Raw genomic sequence first — 24319 nt, forward strand, 5'->3', positions numbered from 1 at the left:
TGAAATAAGTGGCTTCTCCCAAGAACCTCCACCTGTACTTTCTGCTCCTCTTCTCCTCTCAGTGATCCAGACACATCTGCACGGCTCTCTAGTCCTCTCTTATGATTAGGGAAGGAGTTCATAAATTCATGCAATATACATAACAGCCAAGAGGGGAGACTTAGCATAGCATCTACCACAGTTCAAATGCTGGATCTTATTAGCTGCTTTCTTTGAATAAATGACTTAATTCCCTAAGCCTCAATTTCCTGTTCTATAAAATGGGAGCATATAATGGGAACATATAATCCCTCATAGGGTTATTTGAGGCTTGAATCATTTAGATATGTAAAGTCCATGAAAGAGTAGCCATTATGTAATGACTGATCAAAAAACTGTTACTTAATACTACTAGTATTAAGATAGAAATGACTGATACTACTATTACACATCCAAAAGTATTTGCACTCTGAGGGTACAAGACACTAAAATGAAGAATGACCAGTAGACATCAATGGCCTGGGTTGAAGAGGGATTGGAGACACAAGTCTTCTCTGTCCCTTTTATATCAAAGCACATGGGGGACCAGCTACTGCTAAATCAGGCGTTTGAGACTAGAATAATGTCCTTCTTCCAGCCTAAAATTACTTTGTGACTAAAAGAATTGAGCTTCCAAAGAGAACTTACACAGAAAGGCCACCTTCATCTATGTCCAGAAGATCCCATCTCAACTCCGGTGGCTTTGGTGAGCTCTGTTTTCCATGGGGATGTCCATGCTTTCCTGTGTGATCAGATGTCCTCTTTCCCCCAACATGCCTAGGGCCTGAACATGTTCCACACTGTCCTGCCTCCCCTAATGAAAGTGGGGAAGGGTGGGGGAGGAAGGAGGGCCATGAGCCAAAGTTCAGACATCTGTTTGATGTACCTGAACTTCCTTCCCCTGCCTTCTCCTGCCACTGCCCACCTCCCCTTACCTGAGTCGATACCTGACTCAGTGGCGCCACAATTGTGGAGAGAAACTTTCTGCTTGGGAACACTGTTTAGAGCCTGCTGAGAGCACAACGACCCTGGTTTTCTTCTTTGGATTATGGCTGCAGATCAAGGGCAGGCATTTATGCCTCCTCCCAGTTTATAGCAGTAATAATAATTATGAAGATGGCGCATCATGCTTATATTGTGCCTTTTTAATAAGGCCACTTTGTTTGGCTTCTTAATATTTAATCCTGCTTTATATTTACTTTCTGATGCCTTAACATCAACTGGGTTTTAATTGCTTATGTGGAAGAAGCCTTGCTGGGCCTTGGCTGGCATGAAGCTTCTGAGAAGGCTCTGGAGGCTGTGGCACCTTTCTCTGTGATCTTTTAACACAGACCGTCTGCCATGGCTGGGCTCCATTTTGCTTTCTCTCTCATCATCTCTTCATTCTTTTCTATAATCTACGTTTCTCCTCTCCTCCCTTTTTTTCCCTTAGAAGAGACCTACAATCCGTCATCTAATTTAATTTATTAATGTAAAAGATGAAGACAATTAGACCCCAAATCATCATGTGATTTGTACAAGGTTTGGAGCTATTTTGTGGCAAGGCCAAGGCAAGGATCATCTTTGGCATTTCCTAGACTCATGGTACTAGGGAGATTCATAAATCTCTGAGCTGGATAAAGGCTGAGACTATACTTGGCCATTTTTGATCTATCAAACTGTATAGAAACCTAGTAAAGGGCAGCCCAGGTGGCTCAGCGGTTTAGTGCCGCCTTCAGCCCAGGGCCTGATCCTGGAGACCTGGGATTGTGTCCCACGTCGGGCTCCCTGCATGGAGCCTGCTTCTCCCTCTGCCTGTGTCTCTGCCCCTCTCTCTCTCCTCTCTGTGTTTCTCATGAATACATCTCACTTGGCAGTGGGATGCTACTATCTACCTTGCTGTGGACCAGAGGGCTACATCAGTCTTTCTCCTGATAGAAAACAGATAGACTTGTAAAGTAGGTGATTTAAGAAGAGGTTAATAAAAAGATGCAGGAAGTTTTAAGGAAGTCAACAAGGAATGATGGAGTACCCTAGGGATAGTACCAGTGGGCCTGCTGGAAGGACTTGAAGGGACAAAGTGAAGGAGCAGTTTCCAGAAATTAGAAAAAGTAGCTATGAGGAGAGGGTCACATAATCAGACCCGTGGTCTTTAGCAACAAGAGGCATCCATACCAGCCCTGCATGCAGTATGAGGGAAATAAATACCTCAGCTTCACTTTCCTCAGGCCTCATATACATCCTACTGGCACTTCCCATTAGTCAACGCAGCACAAAGCCCTAGCCTAAGAGAAGTTGTTGATGTAGTTTACAAAGGTCAGCCTATTAGAGTACAAGTCATAGCAGAGAGGGATGAAGGATGATCTGAAGGACAAACCCTCAAGATGTCCAGCTTATAGGAGAGCCCCTAAAACTCCATTAAAGATAAAAAGTGTTATTATTATTATAGTTCCAAATCTAATACTACTAGGATCTGAAAGGGAGTCCAAAGAATTCTGATATAAAGATTCTGGCCTTGAGAAAATTATAACTTAGGGAGATAAATCTAATACTCATAAACTATAAGAAAAACAGATTAAAATTAGTTGGTAATATTAGCAAATACTTATAGCACTCACCATTTTACAAAGCTTTTGTAAGTATTATTTCACTTAATCCTTACTAGAACTTCATGAGCTAAATAGTATCATTAATCTCTTTTTACATATAGAGAAACCTCAGAAAGGTTAAATAACTTACCTGTTTCAGGGCTAGGAGAAGATGGAACTAAAACTTGAATTCACATTTTATTTTTAAATTCTCGTGGATCCCAATGTTCCCGGAGCTCAGAAGAGGGGACTCTGTGGCAGTGGGTGGTCACAAAAGGCTCCGCAAATGAGAACCGGGCCTCCAGGAATGGATGAAATTTGACTAGTTGAGGAGTCAGCCCGCCTTTTTTCTGAAGGGTCAGTTAATAGTTGTTTTAGGCTTTGCCAGCTGCATGGAGCCTCTATTGCAACCACTCAGCTCTTCTGCTGTAGTGTGAAAGCAGCTGCAGACAATACATAAGCAAAAGGGCATGGCTATGTTCCAGTAAAACTTTATTTACAAAACAAGTAGCAGTCCGGATTTGGTCCAAGGGCTGTTTTTTCTTGACCCCTTGACTATTGTCCCATAGTTCCGTAAGCCAGAAGTCCGATATCAAGGCATCAGCAGGCTTGGTTCCTTCTGAGAGGCATGACGGAGGGACGGGCTCCAGGTCTCTCTCTATGGCTTGTAGATGGCCATCTTCTCCCTGTATCTTCACGTTGTCTTCTCTGTGTGTGTCTGTGCCCAGATTTCTTCTTCTGATCAGCATACCAGTCACATTGGTTTAGAACCTGCCCTTGTTATCTCATTTTTATTTTAATTACCTTTTTAAAGACCCTTTCTCTAAACAGAGCTGCACTCTAAAATACAGGGGCTAGGACTTCATATGAATTTCTGAGGGGCACACTCGGCCATCACACATACATGGAGCCAGACTATAGGAGCTTTAGATTCCAGATTGGAGTCAGTGGGGTAGGAAATTAGGAATACTTTTGCATGTTAGTCATAACTCTGATTAGTACTTATTAGTATTAGTATTATTAGTATAATACCACTCATATACAGAAAAGATAATAAAGTGGGCATCTGCCAATTAAATGACAAATTGTTTCATTCATCCCAAGAGAGCGTGGAAGCCTGAGCAACTGGATCCCAGTAGTCTGGCAGACCCAGGAATCAGCCCATTGGCTCCATACAGCATTCCACAGCACTGGAGAAGGTCAGGTTGGGTGAGAAATGCCCTCCGCATCTTGGGCTTCTGACACCCCTACCGCTGCCGGGGATGTCTGGCCCTGATGCACCAACCCTCTCTCAACAAAAGGAGATAAAAGATTGATAGCAGTTGATGAGTAACGAGGCTGCCAGCTAAATTCCAGAATGAAGACTGGGCATTTTTCTTAGCAGATCTTGAGAGAGGACAGCTATTCCTGCTGAAAGTCACAACAGAACATTGCAAAGCCCCGTTCCTGGGATAGTATCAAAGCCCTTTGGGTGACCAAAGATTTCAGAACGAAGCAGATTTCTCCATTTCTCCCAGGTCCATTCCTCATTCCCTTACGTGGAGCTTTGTTCTATTGTCACCCAGTCAATTGTGATGCATAAAAATATCTAAGGCAGACAGCCTCAAGAAGCAAGACCAGATATTTTATGTGTGGATTGTTCTTCACGTATCTCCCCTAATCCTTGTGGTAGGAAAAAAAAAGAAGCAGGAGGAAAAAGAGAGTAAAGGAAAGGATACCAAAGAGATTTTGCTTACTGTTTACTTTGTGAATTGATTGCTAAGTAATCTTAGTGACTTTCATTTTCTTTATCAAAACTAACATTGGTCTTACTCTCAAACCTTGATAAGAGCACCTTTTGGAGTCATTTTTTATGCATGTGGATGAGTATGGCCATCTTTGGGGATACATATTACATCATGGTAGCTAACTGAAGTTCTAATTTCTTTTTATGGAAAGCATGAGTGATAACACACTGGGACAACCTGGAGCAGATTCACCACTTGGAGGTTTGTTTTAAGTGGTTTGAGGAACTGACTAGAGACATTCATTTTACAGAGAACTCTGTTGACCACAGCTTTGGAAAAGCGGGCCAACTAATCTGTGCAACCATGCTTTCAAAGCACTATCTGGTGTTTAATGAAGGATTCTTAAATTTTAGTAAATAAACCATCAGAGGGTTTGCAAACCCAAATGTACTCGGAACTGCCAATCTTCACCATGGCTTAGATCTAGTGCTCCTCCAGCATAATTCATATGATTTCCAGACTTAGGAGATTATCCCATATAGGAAATGGCTTTTTATAATCCCCCCAGAATCCACACGACTATTCTCCAAGCAGTCAGAGGAGACATTGGTTGCTGTGAGACAAGAACTAGCTCCCTTGAGATGCAGAAATCATCTACTAAGCACTATTCAAACAAGAGTTGCCACCAAGAGAAAATATTTTGGAGAGAGAAGTCTTAATTCAAGATATAATCAGTTGTTGGTGAGATGGAGTCAACACAACTCATTGTAGCAGTTGTGATATTACTAAAAATGTAATTATGTCATACACCACCTGCAATGGCAGCTGTTAATTTCTCTTTCAGGAAAATCTCATTTTCTTTGGAAATCTCAGCAGAAGTCAAGGAACAGGACAGCGAGATTTGATGTATATTACCTGCTAACAATGAAGTTAGAAAGTTAGAAAACTAGCTTCTTCTCTAGCATTCTTTCTCAGTAAAATCCTTCCTAAATCATTCAAGAGGCACATGTCATTCTGTAGAGGGCATGTTATTATGACACAGTCAGCAGAGAAGCAGACATCAAGCTTCAGTTTACAAGCACCAAGAGAGTTGCCTTTAGGGGAGAGGTTCTTTGCCATCTTTCTGCTTTAATTTCCAGCCAGTTCATCATCTGAGTGGCCAAAGAAAGAGGCAGGGTCTCCAGCTTATCCACCAAAAAAGAGTCTAGCATTTATAATTCTCATCTTTCAACAGTTTGGGCACTAGATTCCAAGAAGGAATCCAAGTTCGTGTCTCTAGGGCAACAAATCCCTTAAAGAATCAACTATGATCCTGCTGCCTAACCTCTTAATAATAGGAACACAAACTGCATTTTCACCCATCTTATTCTCTTAGGTATTTTCAGGATAAACTATCACAAATTGACACTAATATGTTAATGTACTGCTCCTTCCTTGTGAGATATTTTTCATTTCAGCAAGGAACCTTCAGATATACGGCTTGACCCCAAAAAAGCGAATCTGGCAACACTATTGCACACTCTTAAGAGAGATGATTTATGTGCTCTTCAAATCACTTGCCAAGTCGGTGGCTGCCAACTTTGCCCACATTAAAGACCTGGTCAAATTCAGTTATATACCAAACAGCCATGTTTTTATCAAGCTCTTTCTATTGTTTTTAAAGTCATCATGCAGTTATTTCTGAAATCAAACAGTATGGGGCAATATTGATACCAAAGCCAGAAGCTGAATAATGCTTCTGTTGTTTAGCAGGTCACAATGTTCTGAGCTTTCCATCACTGGCCAGGGCTCCTATTCTCCCAGACAACCATGTGAGCAGCCAAAAACTTGGTAACTGACAGCCTCATGTTGACCTTTACACCTCCAAACAAAAGGTCGCTTATGAGATGCTCATATAAGTGACTTATATTAAATTGAGATCTATCTTTTGCTAGAAAGCAAATTGAAACCAAGCCATTCATTTCAGCTCCTGACCCTCAGTGCTTTCTTCATATAGGATTTTTGAGAAGTGTCTTATTCCTCTGTATTAAGCTTTGTATTTTAAAGATATGTGTTTGGGACATGGCCCTTTACCTAGGTTAAAAATAAGACTGATCCTTTTCTATCAGGAACCAGTCTTCAGAATCCTCACTAACAAGCAGTGTTCAAGGATGCTCACTAAACATGATCCAAGTTTCAGGGGAATAGAGAAGCACCTAAACACTTGGATTGGCCTTCCCTTCATGCCCTTTCCTGGAACTGATGGGGCAACTTACCCATTCCTCATCACATTACATGCTTCATTCCTAAGTGGTAGCAGATTTCCCACCTCATTAATAAGTCGTGACTAAACTGCACTCACCGCTTATCCCCAGCACCCCTGTAGAGGTCTGGCAGAGGTGCATTTCATGCTAGTTTTGCCAAGCAGAGTGGGAAAATTCTTTCTCTGGAATTAGATAAAGCATTTAACATCCAGAACTCAAAGTCTACTGCAGAATACAGAGCTCCTCCTCTTCCATTTGTGGTAATCAGCATCTATACAATCTCCCTAGCACCCTATTCTTCAACTATAGCCCAGAGCCAAAAGAAGCTTACAGAATTCTTCTCCCTTATACATCAAGCTCCTCAAAAGACTAATTGTAGATAAGCAATTGAGCAATTGCTTTGCCTGTTTAAACTGATTAATACATATATGTTTTGGATATGACCAGGTCTGAAACACTTAGTGGGTCTTTATTGAATGGGACTGGATAGTTGAACTGGACAAAGGGGCAAGTAGATCTGTGGACTTTCCATCTGCAAGTGGTATGATCTGAGTGTAAGTGGTAAGAGAGGGTGGATTCACTACAGGTGAGGAAGAGGTCAAGTCATCGGGCCATTTGGTCAGTGTGAAGGGAAGCACCAATGCTATAGTTTGATTGTAGCAGTTTACCCGACTGGAGCCTGTAAAAGGTGCACCTCCCCAGGGAGGCAACAGGGATGAATGATGGCCTCTCCCAAGAAGCTCTTCCCTCAAAGCCACTAACTAGATAGACCAGTGTAGACTAAAGCTTCTGCTGGAGTAATTCCTTTTTCTTAGGGTCTATCATTTGTTTTTTGTCATTAATTCATGTGATTTGGGGTTTTGGTTCTACTTTGTTATGTTTTCTTATGTGTTTTGGTTTATTGCTTTTTATAATTTTCTTAGTTTATGTTCAGAGATGAAAATGGATGTTCTATGTGAAAGCTGAGTTCCTTGTTTCTTTCTTTTGCCCTTGGCTGACTGCATGCTCTCTATTGATGTCTTGTTCCTGGTTCTTGACACTGACCATCTTGTCTGTGAAAGGAGGCACTCCAGCGGGCTTGCTTGATCAGAAGAAAGGGAAGTTTGCTTGGTTTAGTCACTCCACAGAAACCCATGGTAATGTTCCCCTGTGCTTTATGTGTGTAAATGTGCATTGGTACATACCAGACTGGATGGGAGGGCATTTTTCTCAATGGCTTGTGATGCGGTGGTCATCAATGTGTGTGTGTGTGTGTGTGTGTGTGTGTGTGTGTGTGTGTCTATAAGGGATGGTAATTTGTCTGCCTCAAAGCCACTATCTTATCATCTCTTCATATGTATGAAGTCAGCAGACATGACAATCAGCAGCAGCTATTCCTTGATGGAACCCTTCTTTTGGATAGTGCCAACCAAGATTAAGGTCACTGTAGATGCCACCTTGGTACTGATACAGGCAGTTCCTTTATTTAGGAGATGATATAGTTCTTCTAAAGCCTAGGCCCACCCATTCTTAATTTGGTTGTCTTTCTAAGCTTAGTACCACCACCATCATACCACTCCACTAACACATAAGGGGCTTTCTGGGAGCAAAGTGTCACAAAGTCAGAGCTCTTTAATTTTGTTTTTTAAAGATTTATTTGTGTGTTTATTTGTGGTGTAGGGGAGAGCAGAGAGAAGGGGGAGAATTCCAGGCAGACTCTGCACTGAGCACAGAGCCCAATGCTGGGCTCAATCTCACAACCCTGAGATCATGATCTGAGCCAAAACCAAGAGTTGGATGCTTAACTGACTGAGTCATCCAGATGCCCCAGAGCTCTTTAACTTTAAACAATGTTGCCTGAAGAGTTAAAGTAACCTTAGGTCAGAGATGGCCAGAGACAGATGGATTGAAAGACTGAAGACTCTTCAACTGTATGACTTCCTCCTTAGTGTGGGTGGAGCAAGGAATCTGGCAAGCTCTGAAGGTGCTGTCTTCCCAACTCCTAGTGCTAAAAGCATCCCTAGGGTCTAGGCTCACACACCAACTCCCTCAGACCTCGGGCTATAAATGGAGTGTAAATGCTATGAAACTCAACACCACCATTTGGCTATTCACCATGCTCCTATGATTATTCCAGAGCCTCATCTCTGGATTTGGCTATAGGAACCTCATCTTATCTTAAGGTAGAGTAGGGAACTAGTCAACAGAGGGCCAATCAAGATGACCATGGTGCAGGGGGTCATGACATTTGTGCTCCCAACCAAGTCCTACCCCAAATACGCTGTGTGAACTTCCCTTCCCTAAACCTCACTTTCCTATAAACTGAAGGGAACATTTAGAGCTAGGTAATATCTAAAGTCTCATCCAGTGCCTACCTTATTTGAAATGGCATCTAGATTTCTTTTTACCCAACTGTATTAAAAAGGAGTCCTAGGGTAGAGAGGTCTCTCATACATGACAGTCAAACATATGGTAAGTCATGGGCTTTCTATTTGGATCTTGCATGTTTCTGAAATGAGTCTCTTCTCACCCACCCATCTTGTCTTCACCCAGAAGAAAAGAACCTTGGAAAATTTCCATCCAATAACATTACCCATATAAGCACTAAAAGTTTTTCCTGGGCTAGGGGACTCATACGTGGTGTTGCATCACCTGATGCCACACCCTCACTAACTGCAGATTCTGTGGCTGTAGAGGATTAGTGATTTTCTCACCATTCAAGGAGTTCTGTTCTTCAAGGAGAATGGAACCAGGACCAATGCTATAATGGCCACTCTGAAGAACAAGGGTTACCAAAAATAAAACTCACTGTTGTGCCATATTAAAAGGGTAAGAGAAGGTGAAGAGGAAGAGCTCTCTTAAGCGAAACTTCCGTTTACATTTTTAAAATAATAATAAAATAATGTTTCTCTAAGCCACTACATCGGGTTCCAAGCTAGAAAATTCCTGCCACCATGGAAATGCAGCCCATTGCTGCCTTGGGGAGGGAGTAGAGATTGACCAGACAGATTGGCACCAGTGGAATTAGATGGTTTATATCCCCAGTCAGCCTGCTGGGGTAGGAACATCAGGATTGCTGGAAGGGGAAGTGACATCTCGGTCTACCTGCAGTCTATTTTCAAATCACATTTAAACTTAATTGGTGGATTCCACAGTTATGCTCCTCATTCCTGGTGTCTGCAGTGCGACTTTGAATCTTAGTACCTGATTCTGGTAATAGTCCTCTATTTCAAGCTCCCTATTTCAGATACCATCCTAGATGGAACCAACTTAGGACCCAGTGTGTACTACAAGAAATGGGGCAGTCTTCCACTCCATCTAGGACTTCATGAGGCAACAAAAACATCCTTCCTACAAACAAGCTGGACCCTAAGTTTGGGGATGAAACCTCTTAGAATTGGTGGGTGGAGAAAAAAGCAAAATAAAATACCTTCATGAAAGCTTCTCTTTTTATGGCTAGTAGCAGACGCAAATGGAAAAGCTTACACAGCTTTTCTGAGGGCACAGAGATGAGGGTAGGAAAGGATTCAATGGTCAGTATTTTCAGGAAGTAAGCTCCATCAGTAAACTCACCCTAGACAAGCAGCAGGCATGACGGTCAAGGAAATCCCCAAACTTGGCCATGGCAGTGCCAGTGCCCCAACCTACTCACAGCAGTACTGCTGCCCCCCACTAACAGAAGCTGCTAAGCCTCTCCTCCTCCCAAGCAGCACACAGTCTTGGGACCGGGTGTTTTGAAAACTAATGTTCTTCTCTCCCCTTTCCTCCCCACCCTCAATGCCTTGTTCTGCATCCCTTTGACTCTTGTAGTGAGCATGCCCACAAGCGAGACCGAGTCTGTCAACACCGAAAACGTGGCTGGAGGTGACATCGAGGGAGAGAACTGCGGGGCCAGACTGGCGTGAGTAGGCACAGAGAGCCCAGGGAATGGGGCTTTTCCAGGGGTGCGGGCCGGGATGCTGTGTCTTGACGTCAGAGTAGGTTGGCCCATCATGAGTGTGGCAGAGGTCAGAGAAACAGAAAGCTCAAGCAGTGACTTGTGTGGGAAAAGAGGGCCCTGGGTTGAGTATAGCTCGTAAGCAAGGGGAGGAGTCTTAACACTGAGACCAGTCTCCAGTTCTGTACTCCAGTGAGGATCTGACTCAGGATTTTGAACCCTTGTCCGTTACATCAGAGAAAGACAGGACAGGGGTAGGGGACAGAGAGGGGAGGTTGGGAGTGGCTCCAAAGTCTGTTTCTTCCCAGCCCATCTCACCCACTGTCACATGAGGCACCTTTGTGAGGGTCCCTGGGTCCTGCTAACCACCTTTTCCATTCTGGTAAATGTGACCTGAAGAAGAGTAAACAGGTAAGAAAATACCTTGGGATATAATCAACATGTTAGTTCTTTTCTGCAACTCTAGTTACATACCTAGTGAAGGGAAACAGAGATGCCTCAGGAGCAAATTGAGTCAATTCAAAATTCACCTGTGCTTAGTCTGGAACATGGCCAACCTCCTCCAAAAGAAGCTCCAGCCTAGATGCCCACAGCTTCTCTTCCGCTGGGCCAGACCCCAGGCCTCAGGCTTCAGGGAGCTGACTGGCCCAGGACTGAGCTACATGCACAGAGGAACAGTTCACATTTGAACTATCACAATCACCCATTTTTTATCTTAAAAAATGAAACCAGTCGTCCCTGGGAAACGTTCCCCAACCAAAAAAATGGTGGGGACAAAATAGTTTAATTGCTAAAATAAGCAAACTGCTAGTTCTATTACCAGCATCTCAGCAGAGTCCAAAGATTAAAGTCAGATTCTGTCAGGGATTTACATTGACCTCGGGTTTGAGGCCTCCTGGAGCATTCAGGGACTGCTTTGGGACGTGGAGCCTGCTTTTTCTATTGGCTTGGTGGTGCAAGAACTGTAAACTCACGCCAGTCACTGAAAGGCACTGCATACAGAAAGCTCTAAGTAGGACCAGTCCCAAATAAAATTAGTTTTTAAATCGCTCCATCAGTGGAACAGCATCTTATTTTACCCTTCTTCCCCAAAATGACTCAATAGTCTGAGCAAACCCCAACCCTTTTAAAAAGATTCTCTGTAGGTAGGTCTGAACACAAACCTTGCCAGCTTTGAGAATGGTCTCCAGAAAGGGGAAGGAAAAACAAGGCTTAGGAACAGACCAGCCCTTACAATTTCTATTGCCAGGGTACACGGGGATTTCAGTATCATTCATTCTGACAGTGGCACCAGGGAGTCTGCACTGCAGATTTCTCGGCATCATTGGGAAACAATTATTGTCAAAATGTTGTTAAAATACAGGGCTAATTACATTTTTAAACAGCAGTCCAAGCCTTTTTCTCTTCTCCCTTTGGAACCATACGAAGCAAGCACTCAGGTTTTTGCAAATGGGCCCCTGCATACCTTCTAATTCTGTCAGTCCTTTCTGTGGTCTTGCCACCAAGAAGGGTTGTAGAAAAGATGGTGGAAGATCCTGCATACCCCAAGTTGCAAACCAGGAGGGACCAGGGAAATTCCTAGCCCTAGGAAGCCACTTGAAATTACATTTCAGGAGAACATGAAGATCTGTTGGAAGAAGAACATGATTATTCTCCAGCGAGGGAAGCTGGTACCTCTAGTATATCTGTCATTTCCTTGAGGACACATTCTGCAGACTGGAAGAACTCTATAGAAATGGTCCCTGTTAGTCTTATGAATATCCACATTCATGCATTTACTCTGGCATATAAAATGCCTAGACACAGTGCCAGGATTTTATCTGGTGTAGAAGTGACATTAAACAAGTAAATAAGTTGGGATGTCCAGGTGGCTCAGTGGTTGAGCGTCTGCTTTCAGCTCAGGGCATGATCCCAGGGTCCTGGGATCAAGTTCCACATTAGGCTTCCTGCGTGGAGCCTGCTTCTCCCTCTGCCTATGTCTCTGCCTCTGTGTGTGTGTGTGTCTCATAAATAAATAAAATATTTTAAAAATAAAAAAATAAACAAGTAAATAAGTCATAAAAATAGGGACAAGGGTTAAGAAGGAAAAGTAGCTATAATGTAGGGTCAGTAACAGGCTAGTTAGGAAATCATTGTTTTTAAAGATTTTATTTATTTATTCATGAGAGAAACAGAGAGAAAGACAGAGACACAGGTAGAGGGAGAAGCAGGTTCCCTGCAGGGAGCCCAATGCGGGACTCATCCCAGGACCCCAGGATCATGCTCTGAGCCAAAGGCAGACACTCAACCACTGAGCCACCCAGGTGCCTCAGGAAACAATATTTTGAAGAATTCAATTTAAGCTGAGAACTGAAGAGTGAACATACATTATTGAGGTGAAGAGCAAGGAAAAGTGTTCTAGTCCAAGGCAACAGTGTTTTAAACTCTTAGATGAAAGAACTGAGAGGCCAGTGCAGCAGGCCAGCACATGTGGGGGGCGTGGGAGAGATGAGGCTAGAGATGGAACATGGCCTGGTAGCCCCTAATGATCTTTGTCTATATCACAAAACTATGAGAAATTACAAGAACATGGAGCTAGCTAGGGAGGTTAATCAGATTAGTTTTGCATTCTTGAAGGATTACTTGGATGTCAGGGAAAGAATGGATAGAAGCAAGGCCAACAGGGAACATAGCACAAAACAGTGCAGCAGCCTCGATAGCAATTACGGAGGTGTGAGATGATGCTGGCTCAGGCTAGAGTCACCCATGGAGATGAAGAAAGTGGCTAGGTTAATTGTGGATTCTGGAGCCACACCCTACAAGACTTGTTTGTGAGAGCTGGAGTCTTAGTGAAGGATAGGGGTGGGAAAGAGCTAGCATAGAGCACTTATTCCAGAAGTGAGGCCATGAAAGGGAGAGGGGAAAATAAGATGGTAGAAAAAGAGGCAGCAATGGCCAAGTGATGGCTTATTTCCCATCATAATAAACTCTGGGACAGTCTTCATAGTAGAGAAGTGACCAGTGAAGGAGGGGAGGGGGCTAAAGATGCCTGAATGGAAATGAGTGATTATAGCAAGACATTGCCTAAAAAGAGGGGGAGATGGACTTCAAAGACACAATTAGAGACACTAGATTTACACAGGATGAAGGAGTTCCTTATCTCTTGGACTAAATGGAAGATAGGAAAAGAGACCTGCCATCAGGAGTCCTGGGGTCAAGTCCCAAGTCAGCCACCAACTAGCCATGTGACCTCAACCAAAGCAGTTCCCATCTGAGTCTTGATCTCACCCTCTGACACAAAAGAGTTGGCTTGATTATTGGCTCAGGGTGCTCCTAGCAGAGGCCCACAACTCCTGGGAACTGCCTGAAGGGGCTACTACAGAAGGGGGCCACTTTCACGTCTTTTACATATTGGGACTCCATGTAAGATTTCATATGAATGAAATATTCTACAACCCAATAAATTGCAAACCATAGATCCAGGTGATATCTAAGGATCCTTTCCAGACTCTCAAATTGTACAGTTCTATAAAGAATATAGAATCAGAAATAGGCTCTGATACAGAGAGTCAATGATAGGAGTCATACCAAATTACCTGTCATCTCATCACAGAAAGTGGAGGTTAGGTGTCCTAGGAACCTGAAGAACAGTACACAAGATTCAAACTAGTGAGTCACCAAGAAGTCACTAAAAGATCACTGAGTAGTGCTGAAGCCACAGTGGAGCCTGACATCATAAATGTGAAGGCAGCCTCGCAAAATATTTGACATATTTTTTGGCAGGCTGCATAGCCCAGAAGCACTAAAAACAGACAGCGGTGTGAACCAGGGTGGCAATTTAGCTAGGCAGGCAAAGTAGAAGTCCCAGGCAGTGTGTTGAGGGCAACATTGATATGACAGTGGGACCAAACCAAGAACTAGAAGTTAAGCCTGAATGATGAGGAAGACCCATTGAGGGAAAAGATGGGGTTCAGAAGAAGAGCAGGAGGATGAATAGAGAAGGAGACTCTGGCCAGAATGTGGAGCAACTGACTTCAGCACCCAGTTGTTGAAGCAGTGCTCTGCGATGACAAGATCCATTACTCTCCAGTAATAACAGCTGTGGACAGTGCTGAAGTTGTGGTGTCAAGGAGGTTGAGTCAGATGTGTGTCAGCCTAGATGGTGACTGCAGTGCCATCTGACTTATGTTGGAGGCAAATTGGGACAATTCAGGGAGATACTGTTTCATATCACAGGTAGTAAACATATTGTGCTCATTACTCTAAGAAAGGGAGAAAAGCTGAAATATAAATAGGCCTCCAAGAAGTAAGTTAAGCGAATGAAAGGAGTTTGGGGGGTGTCTCTAATTTTGAACATTAATATCAACAAAGAAAATCATGGTTCCCCAGAAGATTTGTCTTGGAGACCTGGGCAGAGAAAGTATCTCGGGTTGAAGCAAATTTAGGTCCAACCCAGTAAGATTGCTCTGATGGTTGTAAGTGTGAGTTACTTTCTCTACCTCCTTGCTCTTCTTCAAGAAGCCTTCTAAAAACACGAAGTAGGAATTGTACCTCTCTAGAACAATAATGATAGAAAAAGCCAAGAAGATTTCTAAGCAAATTTGCATGCCCCATTGGGGTTTGGAGAAGCCAGTGCTTCTAGTCTTCTGAGGAGTCTGAAGTGGTTTAAAAAGCAGTAGGAGGAAGCATCTGCCACACATCAGCCAGCCCAGGGTGTGGAGTGGGGGGCCATGACACCAGGTCCCATGTGCTCCTCAGTTTGCTTACTCACACAGTGAGATGGACCAATGTTCCAAACTCTGAGCCAGTGGTTATTTCCCAAGAGGTGAGACTGCTGAACAATGGGGTCCCTCTGTTTTCATGAAGTGGGGTCCTACAGTTGACTCCCACCTCTATAAAGTAGTATGGAGGAATCCAGACACTTGGGCTTTACAGAGTTCTAACCTCAGCTCTCCATGAGCTGGGGTTTCCCTTGTCTCCAGACACTTGCCACTTGAGCAATACCCTCTCTTTCTTAAGTAGGGGTGCTTAAGTAATGTACTTAAAGGGGGATGAACATTTCTGACGTAGTGAACCTAAAATCATGCTCACAATCTCCTGAGATTAGCAACAACAAAATCAGTCTTCGAGTGTTGTGTCAAGGGTTATACATCAGGACTTGTAACTACATGGAAAAGAAAATTCTGCCCCATTTCCTCCTCTTTAGAATATGCCAGAATGCCAAGGAAGGTCCTATAACTCATGACTATGCTGGAACTAGGATCAGGACCTCATTTCCAAAAGCCATCTCAGTTCTGATCCCCCTCTATCCATGTCCCAGAGTCATTTCTCTGGGAGATATGATTTTAGATTTTGACAACCCACTTTTGCTTATGACCCACTTGGCCTGAGAGGAAAGAGGACATAGTCTGCATTAAAGGACACCCCAGAAAGGATCACTGAGACATTTCTGAGAGAAGGCCTAGGGATGGGCAGGCTTTGTAGACAGAGTCACGAGACTAAAGGCCTCGGTCATCCACTTTGGTTCATGCCTAACAAGAAAGACAGTCAACTGTCTGAAAGTAAGCCTAGTGAAGACCCTAAAGGTCCCCAGGCTCAGCATGGCCCTGCTGGGGAAAAGAGGACCCCAATTTCCCATCAACCAATTAGCATCTGGAAAACATTTGTTTCCCCCATTAAACTGTAGCTCTAAATAAAAATGCTACTCTTGGCTCCTGCCCCCCCCCCCCCCCGCACATGCTTTGTTAGCATGTGATTAAACACTCCAGCCCTAGCAGGCAGTCTTGGGGATAGGAAAAGCTTATTAGCTAACGGTTCAAAGCAGTAAAGGCACTTGGCTAGGATTCTCAGTGCCCCAGAGATATAATTATCTCATGCACGGTGGCTTTGCCACCTGTCACATCTTCTAGTTTAATTTTTTTTAATAAAAAATAATGAGAGGGGTTGTTTTCTTGCCATGTGACAAGAGCTCACTTTGTGCTGAGCTGGAACAACACAGGCTCACAGCAGTTGCCTCCTGAACTCCTGCTCCTGTTTTCACTCTGCATCTTTGTCTCCCTACTGGTGTCTCCATCACTTTCTTCATCTCTAACTTGCCTTATGCATCCCTCTGTGTGTCCATCTGAGCATGGGTGCTCCACCTGCAGTCTCTCCTGTTCACACCCTGAACATCAAAGCCTTTTCTGACACATTGCCTTCAATTGTTTTGTCTCAAGTACTTACATTCCCTACCCCTCCCCTTCTTCCCTCTCTCTCACCCCTTCTCTCTCTCTCTCTCTCTATCTCTCTCTCTCTCTCTCTCTCTCTATCTCTATCTCTCTCCTCTTTCTCTTCTCCCAGCCTCTTCCTCTTCCTAGTTTTCCCTGGACCCTCTGACATGAACTCAGCAGCCTCAGGGCCTCTCTGGAGCATCTACCTTTCCAGTGCACCTCTTTCCCCACGCCATGACCCTTTCAGTCACGCCTGCCCTGTGCTTTTGCCCAGAAGTCCTCCACATCTTCAAGGCTGCACATGACTGTCAGCTTCCTTTGTTTCTGTCAGGACCTGTGGCTGTTCATTTAGGCCCAGTTACAGCCTTCAGGCCAGGACTGTAGTGGCCTCTCAGTTCCAAGTTGGCTCCTTTTGCTTATCTTTACCTCATACCCCAGCATTGGCCAGGCTCCTGTTCGGACAGCAGTGGGGTCTGTGATGACATGTTCTTCCCTGTGGCCTTCCTCTCCTCCATGGCTCTTGTCAAAGTGTAGCTTTCCCAACACATGGCCTAACCTGACTTCATGGGACCTGCTGTGCAGATGCTGTGTGCCACATGGTGCCCTGCCTCTCTAGAGACCATTGGTTCCACTTAGAAAATAACAGATTTGTAGACTTGTCAGCTGGGCCTGCCCCTAGTTTCCATGTTCATACACATAAATACACCAAGAGATGCTCACAAATAGAGTTCTGTCTCCAGAGTTGTTCTGCTTCACTCCACACATCTGTCCGGCACACATTTCTAGTCGCCTAGGGCCATCAAACTTCTCTGGGATTGCTGGACATCTTTTAAATGGAAGAATATGTGTATGTGTCACTTGATAATGTCTTGTTTTTCTCTTTCAGCCACCGGATTTCTAAATCAAAGTTCAGGTGAGTAAAATGCATGTTCTTTCTTACTGCACACTAGCTCTCTCCCAGGCTACACTTTTGGGTAGCCCAAGGTAACACCTTCTAAGGAGGAAACTGCTCTCTTTTGTATAACTACCAAGAAAAGGCTTTTAGATCAGATCCTGCATATAATTCAGGTGTTGTTATCTGTTGCATTTTCTTTGCTGGTCTTTTTGGAAAGCACCATCCCTAGGAGGTTGTGAGACCTACTGTGTCTTCCTTATAAGATGAAGTCCAGTTAAAATAAATATAATGTGGACACTTGCTACTGTTCTTGCCTACTTCATGTTTATGGAACACAGTAAGAAAGGAACATTAAGGATTATGGATAGCACATAGGATCATGACACTATTCTGCTTCTGCATCTTCCACAGGACCCATGGTCTTCAGCCTCTGGTCTACATTTCCAGCCTCACCTCCTGCACTCCCCTTCACATATTCTTTGTTCCAACCACATGGAACTTCTTGCAGTCACCAGAACGTTCCCTGTCCTCTCAGATATCAAGGCCTTTCCATGTAACCCTTCTTCTACCTGAATCATTGTGTCCACATGTCTTCATCTGGAGAATTCAGGTTTTTGTTAAGAACCTCAAATGTTACTGCACCTACACCTTCTGCGAACTCTACAGGAAAATTGCTCGCCTCCTTTCATTCCTTTAGTGCTTTTCTCATACCTCTGTCAGAGCACTTAGCATACTATACTCCAATTATTGCCTCACAGGCTTCAATAGTCTCTGCATGCCTCAGACAGATTCCTAGAGAACCTAGCTAAGTGCCTGTCCAGGGGCTGTCCATACATATATGTTGAATGGATTAATGAATGGATTTGTGAGTGGAGATGTGAATTTTCCCCCACAAAGCTTGTACGTGCCAAAAATGCTGGTTGTTTATATTTTGTAATTGATCTAATCTTGCTCCCTAGCCTCACCTACTGTGTAGCAGGAGCATAAATAACACTAAATTTTAGTCCAGCTGGGTAAATGGAACCCAATGCTATGTATTAAATAGTCCCTGAAGGTAAAATGTTCAGTCTCTCATATTTCCACTTCTTCAGCTTTTCTCCAGGATGGAGTCTGGATGCATGGGGACAGGGAACTTCAAGATCCTGGGAAGTCAACAGGGCTTGGTGAAGGGTGTTCTTGGAATCCTTCTGAGTCTTCTGCCTATCTCTACTGTTTGATAATTAGTCTGAGCTTCTCTCTGAACTGGTCCTTACTGGGATACAGCAGCCCATCTAGTTTGGATATGCACCCCTATAGTATCCGTGGCCCCCATATTTGCATTTAATATTGAAATCTCCACCTTAGCTGTCTGACCTCTAAGCTCTGTCAGTCAGTCCACTGACTTCAGCATCTCCACACCTCATCTGAGTGCATGGATACTTCCAGGACCTTCACACTTCATGAACAAGCTACAGGGAACACAGAGCACTGTGGTAGGCTCACCTACCTATCTGCCTCCTGCTACTGTATCTGTACCAGCCTGGATAGAGCTCTGAGCCAAAGGCTGACATTCTCCCAAGAGCCTACAGGTTCCACCCACCATATTACATTCAGTGGAGGCTACCCACTAGCCTCAGTGTCTCTGGGCCTCCCCCATTACTCTCTGGGTATTTCTAAAGCAACCCTCTGTAACCTCTGAGACTTGGCACCCAGGACTGAGAATTAAGTGAGCACTCTGGTGTCTGACTTTCACCTCTATTTCTGATACCTTCTTTCTCCCATAATTCAATGGAATTGAAAAATGTAGGCCTTTCTCCCCTTCCCCTTTCTCTCAAGCCAAAGCCTCCTTAATTAAAAAATCTAGGGTCAAGTCTACCAGACCTACCCCTTATTACATGAAAAAGAATTCTAGAGGTATAAAAAATCCTTTCTCTCTTGATAATGCTCAGATTTTACTGCTTTATCTCTGGCATCTGGAGAAGTGGCTAATAGATAATGAGGACTGAACTAATATTTGCTGAATGAATGAATGAATGAATGGTCTTGCCTCAGTAAGAGATAGGCTTACACCGACTCAAACAAAGTATCTAATTTGACAACCAAAGCTGAGAAAGCACTTTGTGTTCCTGACAGTTACAAAGCCTCCACACAAAAAGAGTAGAGGGATATAAAAATCCCTTTGAAAAAATTTCTAGGGATGCCTGGGTGGCTCAGTGGTTGATGGTATGCCTTCGGCTCAGGGCATGATCCTGGAGTCCTGGGATTGAGTCCCACATCGGGCTCCCTACATGGAGCCTGCATCTCCCTCTGCCTGTGTCTCTGCCTCTCTCTCTCTGTGTGTGTCTCTCATGAATAAATAAATAAATAAGTATTTTTTAAGAAAGAAAACCTTTCCAAAATATCGTTCTCATTATATGCAAATGAATGAATCATAAATGAACAAATGAATGAGTGAACAAATAGATGAACATGATCTGAAGGACTGGAAGAGAAACAATATCTTTATACACATTCTTTCTAGTGAGAGATTGCCCAGAAAATACTGGGAACATTCTTCTATCCAGTTGCTTATGGTATAATCCATGCTTTTGACAAAAGAGAAGAACAGCAGCCCCCCTAAACCTTGAGATTCTTTGCTAAGCTTCGAGACTCAGCCCCACCTGCTGTTTACTTAACCTCCTGTATTCCAGCCATTAGATCTCTGGGAAAGGTTTCTCCCTCTACTGCTACTATTCAAGATACAACAGAAATACAGAAAAAAGATTCTGTATTCCCAAAAGGCATACTACCAGTAGTATGGCACTATTATCCAACCCATTTTCAGATGAAGATACTGAGGCTGGGAGAGGCTGAGGGTCACTCCCATCTGGCTAAGTCAGAACCCATACATAGGTCCTGTATTGCTAATCACCATGCTAGCTTAGTGAAAGATTCTGCCCAAGAATACTAAACCCTGTTTCTGCTCAGCTATTATATCTTAGGCATAGGCCCATAGCTCTACAGCAGTGCTGTTGAATAGAAGTATAATTGAGCTGCATTAGCACTTTTTAAATTTTTCTAGTAGTAAGATTAAAAAGTAAAAAAAAAATAAACCAACAGGTGAAATTAATCTCAATTTATTTAACCAAATGCATCTAAAAAATGATCACTGCAGTATGTAAATATAAAAATTACTAATGAGATATTTTTTGTACTAAGTCTTTGAAATCCAATGTGTATTTTACACTTACTACATGTCTCAGTTTGGACTTGCCAATTTCAAGTGCTCAAGAGCCACATGTGGCTTATATCTACTATACCAGACAGTATGGCCCTAAAAGGTCTGAGCAGATAGCAAATGATGGCCCTCTAAGATGCTACATCCCACTGAGGGTGTATGTTTAAAAAATATCAAAGGCTGGCAATGGATTGAAAATTCCATAAAAATTATCAAAGTAGACCTAGAGCTGTTTCTGTCTGCTGCGAAGGTTTCCACTACAGATGCAAGAAGAATGTGTCTTCATACTTTCTGCCTGTCTGTGTCAGGCACAATTGAAAAGCATAGTAGCATAGAGGGAAAATGGAGAGAGAATTTTTGCAACTCATAAATAACCTTATAAGCAGTGAAGAGCCTGTTTTACTCTAGAAAAGATTCTAAAATTTGAGTTAAAAAAATTAAAGTATCTTGATCATTTTCTCAGTTTAACAATGACAAGATAATTTGAGTTTCCAGCCAGCCTATTTTGCAATACTGAATGATACAAAGTCACAGCTTATTTAAAAGAAATTCTAGAAGAGAGACTTTAGGGGAAATTCAGCAAATTATTTGACATAATATTAGGGCAGTATTAGGGTATTCTTTTAATAACCCAAGTCTCCACACGGAGGAATCAGTCACAATAAGGATTTTGCAACACGTGGGGCTCACTGTTAGGAATAGGATTTAAAGAGCTAAGAAATAAATGATTTAGAAAGTCTTGTGCAACTTGCAGGGATTAATCAGATAACCTGCTGGAGTTTCTAGATCTTGACTTTACAGAAGTGAACGCCGTAGGGTTCTAAAATTTGGGAGGATTGTCTTGCCCCATCTCCAGTGAAATGAGCAGCTGGGACAAGGCATATATCCAAATATGTCTACTCTCTGATAGTCCATTCTAAGTTACGTATAGTATATGAAAGAGTTTAATCATTTTTCCATGTTGCTTGTTCTCAGTTAAAGAAAAGATAGAAACTTATTCTGGCCACTAGAAAGAGCTGAAAGTGTCCACTATTTTGATGTTGTCTGCTCTTCTAGATGCCTGTACAAAATTATGTGCCCAGCAAACTCTTTTAGGAGTGATGCCCTTTCTTCACCCTCACCTTCATCCCTGGGTCACAAGAGCTCCACAGCTCTCAAGCCTTGTCTTCAGCGAGAAGACAAGAAAATCTGCATAGAGTTTGTCTCTGCTGTTCTCCCAGCCTGTCAGTCAAATATGCCTACCATGTAAGATGGACTGCACTAAGTACTGTGGCTCTATATCAAAGTGCAAGACACAGTCCCGTCCCCTCAAGAGTCTTATGATCTCACTGGAGAGGCAAGAACCAAACAGTAAAACATAGCTGACAATCTGGGGAAATGGGAAGCCATTTCCTGTGTGTGACCTTTGTTGGCTTCTCCACCACTGGCTGGGAGGCCTTTTGTTGTGCTCCTATGGCACCTCTGCAAAGGCCATCATGGTGCTAAGTATACTCTTTGATTGCCCACATGACTGTTACGCAGAAAAAGGCTGTATCTATTGCATTGACTGACGAATATCTTGTACCTATCCCAGGATAGGTATTTGATAAATATTTCTTTAACGTACGCCTAAAATGAATAATGCAGAAATTCTGAGAAATGAGAAATGCAGGAATTCTGAGCCTGGAATGACTAGAAAAGTTTACCATGGAGAGGCTGGGACTTGAGCTTAGCCCTTAAGAATGGGCAGGACATAGAAAGGGGAGGTCCTGCAGTTGTGGGGACAGTCCACGTAGGTGGAAAGGCAAGAGCAGGGTCCATAATTAGGAATTGGTAAGGTGGATCCCAGGGTGAGTTGAGCAGAAATTTCCCATGGGACTTCATCGATATAGAATTTTGAAGAAATAGATCAGGCACATTCATATCCACCCTTCTGTCCTATGTCTACATGTGGGAACTTCTATTTCTAAAGTAATAAATAACTTTTCTAGTTAATATGAAGGAAACGTGAATAACGAGCAAATTTTTCCTCCCTATTTTATCATTTAATTTCTATATCCTCCATGCATATGTAAACACACAAATAAATTTACACATTCTAATAAATCATTACATTTATTATACCGTAGGAAGAGTTGCCAGGAAACCAGTTGTCAAGCAAAGCTATATTTTGAAGAGTGGGAGGTGTATAATTATCTTTAAATACTTTCTCTGGATAGTAATTACCCCCACCCCCACCCAGCGCAAAAATGTGACTCCCCTGAATGGCTGTGCACAGGAACAGCACATTTGACAGCTACTACCCTGTCTCTGACAGCCACTCCTTCAGGGAGTCAGGCAGTTCCAGACCCATCGGACAGGCCTGGCCACGTGACACCCCAAGTCCCAAATTTGAGAAAAGAGTAGCTTAATCAAGTTCACAGTACTAACCTGACTCCAAGTCCGTTTCTACTTATTGTAAAAGAATGCACACTTGATTCCTTTGGACTCCAAATAACAATTATCCGTGATTCCTCTCACATAAGATTATATCTATTTAAAACACCCTTTGAAACTACAATGTAAGCTATTTAAAGTCAGATAGAGTTTGTCCTGAAATTTCATTTTTCAGGGAGAAAATAGTCATACAAAATTTCTCTATAGTATTAATAACCACAATGACAGGAAAGAAGCAGTGTCCTGCCCTGGCAAGATAGGACTCCTCACTACCAAGACCTGGCAAATTCCAGAGGAGGCTGAGGACTGCCTAGGACCCCTTGTCCCATCCTTTGCCCCTCTCTTCACCTTCCCCCATCCTCACTCTTACCCATGGTGGTATGTCTGGGGGAGGAAAACCTCCTATGCATTTGGAAACCTTAATTTTCTGACCCTGATACATTTCTTCTCTATGTAGTGAATTAGCCCCACATAGCAGGTAAGTGTCCCTGTCCCTGACAAGTTCCAGCTTCTCCATAGCATAGCACTCACTGGAGATGGCATTTGAGCACTTCAGTGAGTTAGGGTCAGATCAGAATATTATTTGATTAATTCTTTTTTCCCTCCCTGTTCTGCAAGCCAAAAGCTAAGTTCTCCCTGCTGTTCCAAGGAAACAGTTTTCTTCTTAGATGTACTGCTCACGTTTCTAATCTCATAATAGATGTTAACAAAGATTTGGTAACAGGATTTTCCACAGATAGTAGGTAGAAAATATAGATAAAGTCAAGTGATCTGGAAAGGCAATTCTGGGGGTGAGTGGGGTCTGCATTTCTGGAAACCTAAAATAGACCTGAATACAGATACTCAGGGACTGTTGCTCTGAGAAGCTGCTTTGTTCCTCCCCCTGCCTTCTTTATTACCCAAACAGGGGCTCTGCCTTCCAACTGCCTGCTGGGTCTCTTTACATACATGACCACAGGCCTACTTCCTGAGCTGAGTGCCCCTCCTTTCTCCTCATAGCAACCTCCCTGCCCAGAGCACTGCTTCTCCTTGTCTGTACCTAAATTGGTTAGAGGAGCCACTCTTCCAAATTGCCTCAGCTAGAAATTTTAGCTGTCCCTTCCGTACCTTTCTCTCTTACCCTCTACATCCAGTCAAGCTCAAAGTCCAATTGA

The 24319-nt window shown here is 43.1% G+C and overlaps 1 protein-coding gene across 41 annotated transcripts in view; it reads left to right on the top strand.

The window, feature by feature from the left end:
- CACNA1C (calcium voltage-gated channel subunit alpha1 C) overlaps positions 1–24319 on the top strand; it is a 746185-nt gene that overhangs the window by 572463 nt on the left and 149403 nt on the right. For 26 of the 41 annotated variants that reach the window (XM_072799577.1, XM_072799583.1, XM_072799590.1 and 23 more), the window contains exons 10-11: positions 10345–10435; positions 17546–17572. In XM_072799577.1, the coding sequence (XP_072655678.1) occupies positions 10345–10435; positions 17546–17572 (118 nt within the window). Of the gene's footprint in view, positions 1–7616; positions 7692–10344; positions 10436–17545; positions 17573–24319 lie in introns of all 41 variants that reach the window. The other 15 variants (XM_072799571.1, XM_072799575.1, XM_072799573.1 and 12 more) reach the window with 1 other exon arrangement.

Source organism: Canis lupus, chromosome 25 (genome assembly GCF_048164855.1).
Source record: "Canis lupus baileyi chromosome 25, mCanLup2.hap1, whole genome shotgun sequence".
Lineage (NCBI taxonomy): Eukaryota > Metazoa > Chordata > Mammalia > Carnivora > Canidae > Canis > Canis lupus.